Source organism: Bombina bombina, chromosome 8 (assembly GCF_027579735.1).
Source record: "Bombina bombina isolate aBomBom1 chromosome 8, aBomBom1.pri, whole genome shotgun sequence".
NCBI lineage: Eukaryota > Metazoa > Chordata > Amphibia > Anura > Bombinatoridae > Bombina > Bombina bombina.
In genome coordinates this window covers 45274662-45288348 of record NC_069506.1, presented here as the reverse complement: position 1 = coordinate 45288348, position 13687 = coordinate 45274662, and the positions used below count along the sequence as shown (strand labels likewise).

Sequence of the window (13687 nt, the reverse complement as noted above, 5' to 3'; positions counted from 1 at the left end):
CCTTAGTAAGGATCATAATTTTATTTTATTCTTTATGAGGTTTTGCATAATGCTAGGTAACTTAGCACTATCTTCTATGTTTACAGAATCTATTAAAGCAATAACTGTTCATTTAAAATAAATGTGATGTCTGACCTTTTTCATTTCTGGTCTGTCTGTTTTTTTTTCCCTGCTTATCATTGCATGCGTATATGAAGTGGAAGGTACTGTACCCATATCCCCAACATATCATTGAAAATCCAACCATTTTTTATTTGAATTTACGCTAATGTTTGCAACCTTTGTGAAGCATTGCCTGCAGGTCTACGCATTCATGATGGGGCGTGAACAGCAGAAATCAATCAGGTTACCAAATGCATAACTTGCTGGGAAAATGTGTAGAAAAAAAAAAAAGGTTATCAAGGTGAACTAGATTGAAATTACAAAAAAACTGCACATCTGAAAGCAAGATGGTATTTCTATTTAAATGGATGGCAGCCTGGTGTTCATTTCTGAAAAACAGAGAATTTATTCTCAATTTTTAAATTATTTCCTATGTTTGGATCAAATAAATTGCCTGTCTGTCAAAGAGAGAAAATTACATTTGTTTTCTGAATTGAGGACATATTTTTGGTTTGAATGCATATGTTGCATAGTAAAATGGAAGAATATTTATATATAAGGTGAAAATAGCAAAGTACCCATCATAAATATAGAAAACTTTATAAATTAGCATTCAATAATGATAATAAACTGATAACATACATTTTCACACAACTTTTAAAATGTGTATAATAATTTAATAACAATTCAGTTAAATAAATATTAGGTTTGAGTTAAACAATTTTGTATTTTGAGAAACTATTTATACAATCAATAATAATCACATGTTCTACATAAATCACTGATAAGTAAAAAGCATGAATATGAATATCACCCAAACAGTATAAAACAGTTTGAATTCAATATCTTTTAAGCCAGCAATAGAATATATGAAAATACAGTGTGGGCACTCTTTACCTATATTAAATGGACTTGCTACTCAACTTAAAGGGACACTACACCCCAAAATTTTCTTTCATGATTCAAGTAGAGAATACAATTTTAAACATCATTCCAATTTACTTCTATTATCTAGTTTGCTTCATTATATAGCTACCCTCTTTTGAAGAAATAGCAATGCACATGGGTGAGCCAATCATATGAGGCATATATGTACAGCAACGAATCAGCAGCTACTGGGCATATCTAGATATGCTTTTCAGCACAGTATATCAAGAGAATAAAGCAAATTAGATAATAGAAGTAAATTAGAACAATATTACAAATTGCATGCTCTTTCTAAATCAGAAAAGAAAAAACTTGGGTTTCATGTCCCTTTAAATTCTCCTTTATTCTTGATGCAACTGTGATAAAGGAAAAGTTTAGTGAATAACTGGGTTGTTCTTTATTTAAAACTAAGATCAGCTCACCAAAGTAGCTCCTCCTATTAGCAGTTACAATTCAGCCTATTTCCGCCACATGGTGGAAAAAAAATACACGATCAGCCAATCAGCATCTTCAGCATTTGAGTTCACGCTTTGCTTTCTTGGTGATCACATGGAATTTTGTCTATAATCGCTCAAGATTCCAGTGTAAATGTCATTAAACTGAGGAAAAAGGGAAATTACTGTCCCTGTATGGACCACTTGTTCACTCCTATGCTATTATTGGGACAAACTTCTAGATTTAAATTATTTTAAAAAAATCAAAAAAATTTCCCCATAATAATGCTCATGTGATATTTTTAGTCTACTTTTTGCATTTACGCTGCATCACTTTTGAATAAAAATGTTAACATGACAGCTTAAGGTGAAATAATTGTATCTTTGTAAAATAATTTTGATATTAACACTGATCAAATATGATTCAGATTTCAGGCCTAGAAAATCATTAGTTGCCTGAATAGCTTAGTATCTTTAACACTTGCAGACACATTGGTCTATTTATCAAGTTGAGGATGCAACTTCTGGACCATTGTGGTACAGGCTCACTTATGCCTTCATACGGCTAGTTATAAAGCAGTGGCTGGTACTCGTTCATTCATGATGATGAACATGGCCCGCTCTTGTGTAGTTGGTTGCATGAGACCATCTGGTTGCATGAGACCAGGAGCTGGCACTACTCAAGAACTCCAATAATAAATGTGCAGTGGATAAAAAGCATCTGCTGCCCACTCTCAGTGGGACAGGTTTCTTAGCTGGAAACTTCTTCCTAACAAATGTTAAACAGGGCCAATGAACCTAAGGTGAAAAATAGGTTAGTTGTAGGAAAGAATGCAAAAACACATCTAAACATGCAATAACCAAAACAATAGTAAAATGCTACATGGACAACATCATAAATTGAATATAGCGCTGCCACCAATAACACAGATCTTAAAAGCTGAATTGGGTGAAATAACCTCTTTTGAGTAATGTTTTTGGCATTCCAAGATTATACGATAATAAAGACCATGGCAATTTGGTTGCAAAACTACGTTTAGCAAGCCAGTTTGAAACCTATCTTTGTGAAAATGTCTCTAGACAGATGTTTTATAGGTATTCGAAAATATCAGGCCTTGCATATTTTGTCCTCCATTGGGGCACTTCAGACTGTCATTGTTTAAATTCATTAAACGATGGACAAAATAAAAACAGCTATGTGTATTTTTTTTGTGTTATACAAGTATATAACCATTAGAGAATTGCATTTTTATTATTATTCATTGTTATTCACAAACAAATAAATAACAAATGGCACTTTTGTTTAACACATCCGTGAATGTCTGTGATTCATTCACACAAAAATATACAATTTCTGTTTTAGGGTTTGGTCATGCCTTTAATAATGAATTAATAAATAAATCGGCACATTTTTCTGATTTGCTAATTAGTTGAAAGTGATATTTTTTATTTGTCTGCAAACAAAAACAAATAACAAAAAATGCATATTTAATATCCATAATCCTCAGATATCCATTGTGTCCACCAGAATAGTATCATAACTTTAAAACCAAAAAGGTTTTTTAATTGATATTCATTTCAATAACCATTACCGTTCTTTCCCAGCATAAAAGGCAAATTTGGTAACAAACTGTGTGATTTCAGATGTAATTGTTGGCTTTTAGGTGTGTGTTTTTGTTAGAAGTATTAGTACTGTTGTTTGTTTTAGTTATAGAAATAATATGGTCTTTCTTCTGTCTTGGACACAAATATTATTTAGAAGTTAAGACATTATATTATTATTTTTTTAATTATCTGCCTAAGTATATATTATATTATTTAAGTCTTCTAGATTTGACAATAAACATATTTTGTTTTTCATTTTTTACTGAACACTAAGGTAAAACTGGGAGAAAACATTACAGGAAATTATTTTCACTTTTGCTACACAGTATCAACAGATGGACATAATTACTTTTAAAGCAAAAATAATCCATTCATTTAATATTGCAGTTGGTTGTACTCTTAAAGGGATACTAACTCCAATTTTTTTTCTTTCATGATTCAGATAGAGCATGCACTTTAAGCAACTTTCTAATTCACTCCTATTATCATTTTTTCTTTGTTCTCTTGCTATCTTGATTTGAAAAAGCAGTAATGAAAGGTTAGGAGCCGTCCCATTTTTAGTTCAGCACCTGGGTAGCGCTTGCTGATTGGTTTGCTACATTTAGCCACATATCAGCAAGTTCTACGCAGGTGCTAAGCAAAAAATGGGACGGCTCTAAAGCTTACAGTACTGCTTTTTCAAATCAAGATAGCATGAGAACAAAGAAAAATTGATAATAGGAGTAAATTAGAAAGGTGCTTAAAATCTCATGCTCTATCTGAATCCTGAAAGAAAAAAATTGGGTTTAGTGTCCCTTTAAATAGATATGAAACCCAACATTTTTCTTTCAGGATTCAGATAGAGCATGTGATTTTAAACAACTTTCTAATGTACTACTATTATCAATGTTTCTTTGTTCTCTTGGCATCTTTTTTGAAAACCAGGGATATATGCTTAGGAGCTGACCCATTTCTGGAGCACTCTATGGCAGCAGTTTTGCCAAATTGTCCATTTGGAAGAGCACTAGAGGGCAGCACTATTTCCTGCCATGTAGTGCTCTAGATTCCTACCTAGGTATCTCTCTTCAACACAGAATATCATGGGATTGAAGCAAATTTGATAATAGAAGTAATGTAGAAACTTTTTTAAAAATTGTATGCTCTGTCTGAATCACAAAACACAATATTTGGGTTTCATATCCTTTTAAATATTCTGATACTTTTAGACAATTCTGTGTGCATAAACCACCTAATTCTCCAAATACTGAAGACACTTTGGCAGCGATAACGGAAATGACAACCTTATTGAATTATTGGCAGTACTCCCTAGCCATAATGTTCATTAAAGTGACAGTAAACACCTTGCAATCACAACATTTTTCGGCAGTTTTTTTAACAGATTAACATATCAGCAAAGTCTAAACTGTAGTAGATCAGATTGACACCTTGTTTGCTGCTATTGTTTTTAAATGGGAAAACTCTACCTATCTCTTTGCTTATTTGGAGGAGCCAGTTTAGAAGTGAGTCTGCAAATGACATGGTCATTGTGTTAACAAAATCTTGGTGCTTTGACAAAAAAAGATTCGATAACAAGCAGAAATTAAGGCACATGAAGCCTGATATATATTTTTTATGTTTTCAAGACTGGAAAATTCACAATTTCCATACTTAAATTACAGGAAAATTAGGCAAATTACATTCTATTGGGGAAAAAGAATGAATTAGAGCTTTTTTGTCTAAACACATATGATCTCCCTTTAGCGCTGCGGAATCTGTTGGCGCTCTACAAATAACTGATAATAATACTATATATTTAACCCCCACAAAGGGATATGTATTTTGTATTGCCTGTGAAGATAGCTGCAGAGCCGATATGCGCATTTCTCATGGGAGCACTTATCTGTAAGCCAATCAGAATTGCTGGAAACCGTGCTGCCTTCTCAAATTTCAGAAATAAAGAGCAGAATTTTCTCATTGATAATGTTTTTCAGCTTAATATGCAATCTTCTTCTTTTTTTAAAACCCCTTTTACTGTGTAGGCACCAGAATGTGCATTAAATATTCTGGGTGATACATGTACCTTAAATGAACATTAAAGGAACATTGTATTGTAATGTTTCCTCCCTTTTAATATGTCCCCAAATATGTCTAGTCTTTCTACTCAGACAATTTAAATGGGTTGAAGTTTCAACAAACAAAAGCTGCTATTTTGTATACAAAAATAAGTCTAAATAAACAATTTCCTATACATTGTCATTGGAAGCACATTAATGGAAACCCAATTTAACAATACAGTGTCCTTGTCCTATTCACTCTTTAAAGAGAAAAATACATTGTCCTTGAAAGTGACATTATTGTGAAAATAATTTAACCTTTATCACTTACTAAGCATAAGTTATTTGAAAACATAGCTGCCTTAGTACATGCACGCTCTGCCTTTTATTATTTTATATCTTTCAACAGTTATATATTGTACATTTCTAATAGCTTACAGTAACGTTGGCTTTTTATTAATAATGATGTATTTAATGTGATCGGCAGATTAATTTAATAAGGAATTAGCCAATTAAAACTATTAGAGCAGTTAATAATTAGCTGCCCCCCCTTAAAATGAGATTTAGCGAAATCTATTACTATAGTGTTTGGTTGAGATGCAAATTTACTGTTATTCTGTACATTTATATTATTTAAATTATTTTGGAACTTAAGCAGCTAACAGTTTAGTTTAAAAATTGTACTGTAATATGAGCAAAATGGATTTTTAATGCATGACATCAATTTGAGGTTTAAATGCCTCTTTAATGTTTTTTGTTGTTGATGTCAATTTGTTTTTTTAGCATGATGATATTTTTTGAAAACTGAAATCATGCAGCTGATCCCATTTTTAAACCTATGAATTTTCACCTTTGCATTTCTTTGTGTCGAGTTAAAACTAAAAATTAACACAGGTTTGTGAACAAGCAAAATGTTACAATCTAGTGGAAAATGTTAAAAGTATTTTATTTAACACATTTTTTATTCTCTCGTTGACCTTTTTAATGATATATTCAGCTTGAAGTAAAGAATTCTTGGATTTCTTTTAATATTTTTTCTCTTTGTGCAGCAGAAACAAATTTATATTTTCTCACAATAAATGCAATTTTCTCAACGATAGTGTGAACTCGGCAAACTGTGCTTAAATGTTTAAATATAGAATGTGATGATATAAGTTCTGCCTAGCACATCTGATTGATATTTTTGTTTGTCTCACTCTGGCAATATATCAATTACACTTTATTTTAAGTTAAACAGACATAAATCTTGGTTTATAATCAACTTATAGTATTGCTTCTCACTCTGTATTAAAATAAGGCCTGTCCTATATATGACCTGCCAGAGGCGTAACTAGAAACCACAGGGCCCAGGTGCAATAATCTAAGAAGGCCCCCCCCCAAAATAAAATGTGAATTTGATACATATCTGTGCCCACAGTCTGTGAGATGGTCTGACCCCATATTACTGTATATAGTGACACTGTTTAATTCACCAGTACTGTATATAGTGAGTCAGTGACACAGTCTGTAATCTGCCGGTGAGATTGCTGGCTGGACCCTACCCGCCCCAGTACTTTATAAAGTGACCACAGTAGTCTGTGACATGGTCCACCCCCCCGTACTGTATATAGTTGTACTGTATAGTGACAATGTTTACCCCCAGCCCCCTCCCCATGCTGTAGTAACAAGGTCTGTAATTTGCTGGTTCCACAAACATACACACACACATGCATAAATACACACACAGTCACATACATACACACACACACACATACATGCATAAATGCACACACAGTCACATACATACATACATACATACATACATACAGACACACACACACACATACATGCATAAATACACACACAGTCACATACATACATACACACACACACACACATACATGCATGCATAAATACACACACAGTCACATACATACATACACACACACATACATGCATAAATACACACACAGTCACATACCCACACACACACACACAAACACCAATGGGTAAAACAGAAACACTAACCCCTGTATTCAGAGACACTAGTGAAGCATCACGTCACACTCACATGATATCAGTGCAGGCAGTGGCAGGTCAACGTTTTTTATTGAAAACATTTTTTACATTTTTTTTTTAAAGCTGGGTCCCCACCCTCGGGGGCCCGGTCACAGTTGTGACCCTCTGCACCCACTGTAGTTCCGCCCCTGTGACTATGCATAAAGACACAACCAAATAATTGCAAAATTAATTACATATACATATTTACAGAAAGTTCTATTTACTTCTGCCATACACGCATCGATTATAGTGCAGATTATGAGTGGAGTGGAAACGTTTGCACGTGAGAAATGTCGGATTTTCACGTTCATTTGCAAGCAGGTTAAATTGCGCTCATATTACAATTTGAAAGTAAGCGCGATCACTTGAGCACAATTCAAGTCAACGCTCGTCGGGATAGCACATCCTCAGAGCTGTGGTTAACTGTTTCGTGAAACAATAAAGATTCATAAAATACATCAAAAATACATTGCAAAGTACAGTTACACTCATAATAACACCATCTAATAAAAATTATTTCTAAAAATGGTTTGCAAAAAAGGTTATTAGGGCTCAAAGGTATGAGGTCTAAGGTGTTTAACATTGAGATACATACATATAGATCTCTAGCGAAAGCGTTAAATAGCGCTCCACTCGTTATCTGGCCCTATATGTTTGAAATATTAATTTGTTCTGCATGGACTTAAAAGTCTGTTTTATTTTAACGTTGTTGCATCCTAAGGATAATGATATAAATCATTGTTTATGGTATTGTCTTTACATTTAGAATTTTTCACTTTGGAGTTGTGTATCCAATATTTGTTACAAATAAATTATATGTCTTAAATTGAAATCCTTTCCTGTCCTGTAACATTATCAATTATTTAATGGATACTCAATAATTATATCATTTAAATTATCCAAATTACTACTTGTATTTTTTTATACCTTCCCAGCCTTTTAAGAATTTACTATTAATGGGGAAACAAAATGGTATTATTTGTTTATTTTCATCTTTGTAGAATTTGCCCTCCATATACGCACAATAGGAAAGTTTGAGCATAGAAGTGTAGAGGTTATCCTTTAATATCCCTATAAAAGATTTGTTTCTTTTCTTCTCATCCCAAAAAATCATAATCCATTGAATGAAAAGCACATCACTGAATCTCATTGCTAAAATGAATCTGTTTGTATATATAAGATCTGTTTGCATTGGCAGTCTATGCCTGTGACTGATAAGTGCATTGCATGAAACGTTATCAATGAAAAGATTGATTTGATAACCAACAGATCCTTTTTATAATAGTTTAAAGAAAATAGCATTTAACTCTACATTTTTTCCATGGAAAATATAAAATTAGTCTTTACCATCATCTATATATTTTCATATCTATAGGCTTCCGCTAACAGGAAGCAAGTGGAAAATATAGCGAAGAAGAAACTTGACTCATTAATGAAGGAATCCAAAATCCGAGATTGTGAAGATCCTAACAATTTTACTGTCACCACACTACCGTCCCCTGGAAAGCTCAGCCAGAAAACAGAATTGAAAAAGGTGCTACTTACTTTGTCTTTTTTTTCTCTCTCGCTTTGTTATATTGATTACTATTTTCTTAGTAATTCTTCTATTTTTTTATACAAATTAGTAGTTGGACTGCATAAGTGCAATAGTGTACTAGAAGAAATTCAATACCTTTTTTGTTTTGCCCAATGATGGGTTCTAGTCAGAAATTTACTTTCTACAGCTGGCTACAATGTTCTATTGTTATAGATAACAATTTATAGAACCTTTTACACGGTAAGAAACCATACAAAGGAACAGAACAGACATGCTGTTGCAACACATTTGAAAAACCAAAGCAGTGTTAAAATCGACTTCTTAGGAACTTATTTTTACAATTTTGTGTCCATGTCTGAATGAAAGACCTGTCAAAGTATAGTCTTTAGAAACTGTTGTAGATGTTTGGTATATTGGTGAATATGGATCTAGCACAACTTCTGCAGAGTATTGATTTTCTCAGACTCTTTATGTAATATAATATATATATATATATATATATATATATATATATATATATATATATATATATATATATATATATATATATAAAATGATGTATAGCTTTTGCCAATTTCTTTTAAATTAATAAATTTATTACTACAAAAAATAATAAAATGAAATAATGACATATATTCTCTTCCATCTAGATCAGATTGATTTTGTATTAGGTTTTCCAAATCCAGATATTTTCAGTGTTTTTTTTAAGTTACCATTTTCTATCATTTTTAATTATATGAAATCTTAAAAGGTTATTATGAAATCTTGAAAGTTATGTATATATACTCCAAACCCAACTGGAGTCTGGGTCAAGCCAGGATATTAGAGGCTGTATTGCCCAGACTTTCCTGCACAACTTTTTTCCCTTGAGGGTGCTCATCAGCATGAGATATGCTCAGTCATTAGTAGGAATATTCCAATGACTGAAGCGTTTGATGGAAGAACAGTTATGCTTTAGTACATCCTTTAAGTGTCTTTGGGAGGAAGCTATTAACCCAGCTTCCTATTTTTTTTAAAATAATCTTGGAGTAAAAAGTATTTTTTTAATTTCATTAAAAAATATTTTTAAATACACTGTATAAAAAATGATTGGAACAGTGTTATCATTCTAGTATTTCGCCTGACAAAAAAAATAATTAGCAAATTTAGTTTCCACATGTATAATTATATTTTAATGATATGATCCTAAGTGGGGAGAAATACTGTTGGTCTATATATGTAATTTTAATGTTAATTTTTACAACTTCTAAATTTAATAGATGATAAATAAAATTATGTTTCTACTTTATTTTCCAGAAATATTTACCTGGTGGTGATAAATCTTTGGTAAGTGCACATATGACCTACTTTCAGTAGACATTTAGCATTTTATGAGATGCATGTTACAAAAGAGATGTATATTGTAAGTAAAGTAGACAAAATCTCTAATGCTGCTAATGGTAGTTTTATTTGTAAATCTTTATCCAGGCAAAATGTTCAAATAAATAGCTACTTTTAATCTGTATGCTTGATGACTACATAATGCATTTGTCTGTGTATCATGCATTGTGTTATACTGCTTGAAAATCCTTAGGAATTAATTCAACAGCATCTTTACAAGGTCGACAGAAAATGCAGCAAAGTGCACTGTAATTACCGTTTATCTTAAAATATAATGAGACTTTACAGCAGTGTTGTTTACAGCTAATTTAGCTTATGTCATTAATGGCTGGCTCATCTCCTAATCATGATAAATACTTATGGTCTGTCCATGTTTTCCATTGAAATTCTACGTTTCTCTAGGGTTTATGGGATATTTTAAATATATGTGCATCGCTTACATGCAGTGCATCTGTGTCTTTTAAAAAAACAAACATTTTTTTGTTTTTATTTTGTTGCTTGTGTTAAAGGGACATTATATACACTAGATTTTTCTTTGCATAAATATTTTGTAGAAGATTCATTTATATAGCCCACCTCGGTTTGTTTTTGTAACAATGTATAGTTTTGCTTATTTGTAAATAACGATTTTCAGACCTCCTAACCAAGCCCCAAACTTTTAGATGTATACTGAAGTATACAAACTTCAGACTGCTTCTCTTTGTGTAATGGGTCTTATCATATGCAGGGGAAGGGGTAGAGGGGAGATTCTGCTATCATCTCCTTTCAGTGGGTGTTCCAGGCTTATCTCATTAACGTGTTAAATTGGGAGCTTCTAAGTAGGTTTTTAAAAGGTTTTATACTGGATTTTTATATCAGTATCTGTGCATTTTATTCTTTTATAGTATTGTCTATTACATGCAGTTAAATGAAAATTGGTTTATACTGCCCCTTTAAGCATTATATATGATAATGAGGTTTGTAAAAAAAATTTGATTATAGTTTTTATTATTTAGCTCAGTACAAGCAGATTATTTATCAGGTGTGTAATCCAAATGTGACAGTTCATTGTGCACAAGGAGAATATATTACTGATGGTCTGCTCGCCTAAACACAGTAACAGCTCTCACTGACTGCTGCCGAGTGCTAAGGCAGAGTGTAAAAATTGCCTATCATCTGTTGAGTCACTCACTACTGAGTGTCAGTCTGCATCTGGAAGCAACATCAGCAGAATAACTGAGCTTCAAGAAATAAGTTTCTATGGCAAAACATTAGTACACAATGCCAAACTTAATCTGGAGTGGTGTTAAGCAGTGTTTCTCAAGTGCAATCCTAAACTACTCCACAGGATACAAAGACATTTTAGAAAAATGGTTGTTTATGAACTTTGTGACAATATAGTTGTATAAGTAGTAAAACGGCATACACCAATGTATGGTTGAGGATTTGTCAATTTCCAGAACAAGTGATGAGAAGATTGATTCTAGCAAATATTTTAAAAGAAGCAAACTTTTATTGCCACTACATAAGGGTCATAAAGGACAATGTTTCAGGCCTACAATTCACTCTTAGTAATGACTAAGGGCCAATTGTGTACCTGAGACGTTGTCCTTAATGACCCTTATTCAGTGACAATAAAGTTTTCTTCATTTAAAATATTGGCTGAAATCCATTTTCTTATCACTTCAAATTTGTTGCAACAGTTTGGGGAAGGCCCTTTCCAGTTCCAGCATGACTGTGTCTTGTGCCCAAAGTGAGGTCCATGATGAAATGGTTTGATGGGTTTGGTGTGGAGGGGCTACAGTGGCTTGCACAGAGCCCTCACCTCAACCCCATTTAACTTTTTTGGATGAATTTGAAAACAGATTGTGAGTCAGACTTTCTCACATCTAATATATGTGCCTGACCTCCCTGAATAGACCTAAATTGCCACAGACAAACACCCAAAATCTTGTGTAAAGCCTTTCCAGAAGAGTAGCAGCTGTTATAGTGACAAAAGGGTGGGACCAACTCCAAATTAGAGCCAATGAGGCCTATTTATCAAGCCGTTAACCGCAAATACTCTTGAATTCCGCAGCATAATTGTGGCAAGCTTGATTCGCCTTATTTATCAAAGCCTACAGACCGGCAAAAGTTGAAATCTGTGATGTAACATACGATCCGCCGGTCTCAGTCCGACACAGATTGATGCTTACGTCATTACAGATGTTCCGAATACAAATTCCGCGCTATCTGACTACTTTTGCTAGTTATCAAACTGCTAACCGGTACGCTCGCCAGTATTCCGGCCCAGTATACCTGCTTTTCAATCCGCTGCCCTGGGGGCCGCGGATGCCATACAAATCAATGGGAATCTGAAATCAGCGAAAGCTCATGTTAGATGCTGCCAGATATCCCATTGATACTCCCCGACACCGCCGCAATGAAATAAATGTATTGACCCCTATCCCGCCGCCCCGAAGCCCATCGCAACTAAATAAAGTTATTAACCCCTATTCCGCTGCTCCCGGATCCCGCTGTAACCTAAATAAATATATTAACCCCTATCCCACCGCAACTAAATAAATGTATTAACCCCTAAACCACCAGCCCCCCACATCACCATAAACTAAATTAACCTATTAACCCCTAAACCTAACAACCCGCTAGCTTTATATTAAAATTACAACATCCCTATCTTATAATAAATTTAAACTTACCTTTAGATTTAAATTAAACTATATTAAACTACTAATTAACCTACCCTAACTGTTATACTAAAATTACATTAAACTATTAATTAACCTACCCTATTATACTAAAATTACATTAAACTAACAATTAATTTAACTATATTACATATTTAAACACCTAACCCTACTAAAGTTATTTAAATCTACTAATAAAAATTACAAAGTTACAAAAAACTAACAACCAAGTTACACAAAATAACAAACACTAAGTTACAAAAAAATAAACACTGTTACACAAAATAAATTATCAAATATTTAAACTAATTACACCTAATATAAGAGCCTTATGAAAATAAAAAAGCCCCCCCAAAATAAAAAAAACCCTAGCCTACAATAAACTACCAATTGCCCTTAAAAAGGCCTTTTGCGGGGCATTGCCCCAAAGAAATCAGCTCTTTTACTTGTAAAAAAAAAAAAAATACCCCCCAACAGTAAAACCCACCACCCACACAACCAACCCCCCCCCCAAATAAAAATCTAATCTAAAAAACCTAAGCTCCCCATTGCCCTGAAAAGGGCATTTGGATGGGCATTGCCCTTAAAAGGGCATTTAGCTCTTTTTCAGCCTAAACCCTTAATCTAAAATTAAAACCCACCCAATAAACTCTTAAAAAAACAAACACTAACCCTCGAAGATCCACTTACAGTTTTGAAGACCGGACATCCATCCCCAACGAAGCAGCAGAAGTCTTCATCCAAGCGGCAAGAAGTCCTCATTGAAGCCGGGAGAAGTCTTCATCCAAGGGTGCCAAAGTCTTCATCCAAGCTGGCAGAAGTCTTCATCCAGAGGGCATCTTCTATCTTCATCCATCCGGCGCGGAGCGGCTCCATCTTCAAGACATCCGCAGAGCTTCCTCTTCATTCGACGTCTTCTTCCGAATTAAGTTTCCCTTTAAATTGCGTCATCCAAGATGGCGT

General features: G+C 33.5%; 1 protein-coding gene across 1 annotated transcript in view; it reads left to right on the top strand.

Annotated features, from left to right (window-relative positions):
- PLCH2 (phospholipase C eta 2) overlaps window positions 1-13687 on the top strand; it is a 974668-nt gene that overhangs the window by 781609 nt on the left and 179372 nt on the right. Inside the window, exons 12-13 of the mRNA XM_053690349.1 lie at window positions 8517-8675; window positions 9975-10004. Coding sequence (XP_053546324.1) covers window positions 8517-8675; window positions 9975-10004 — 189 coding nt within the window. The remainder of the gene's footprint in view (window positions 1-8516; window positions 8676-9974; window positions 10005-13687) is intronic.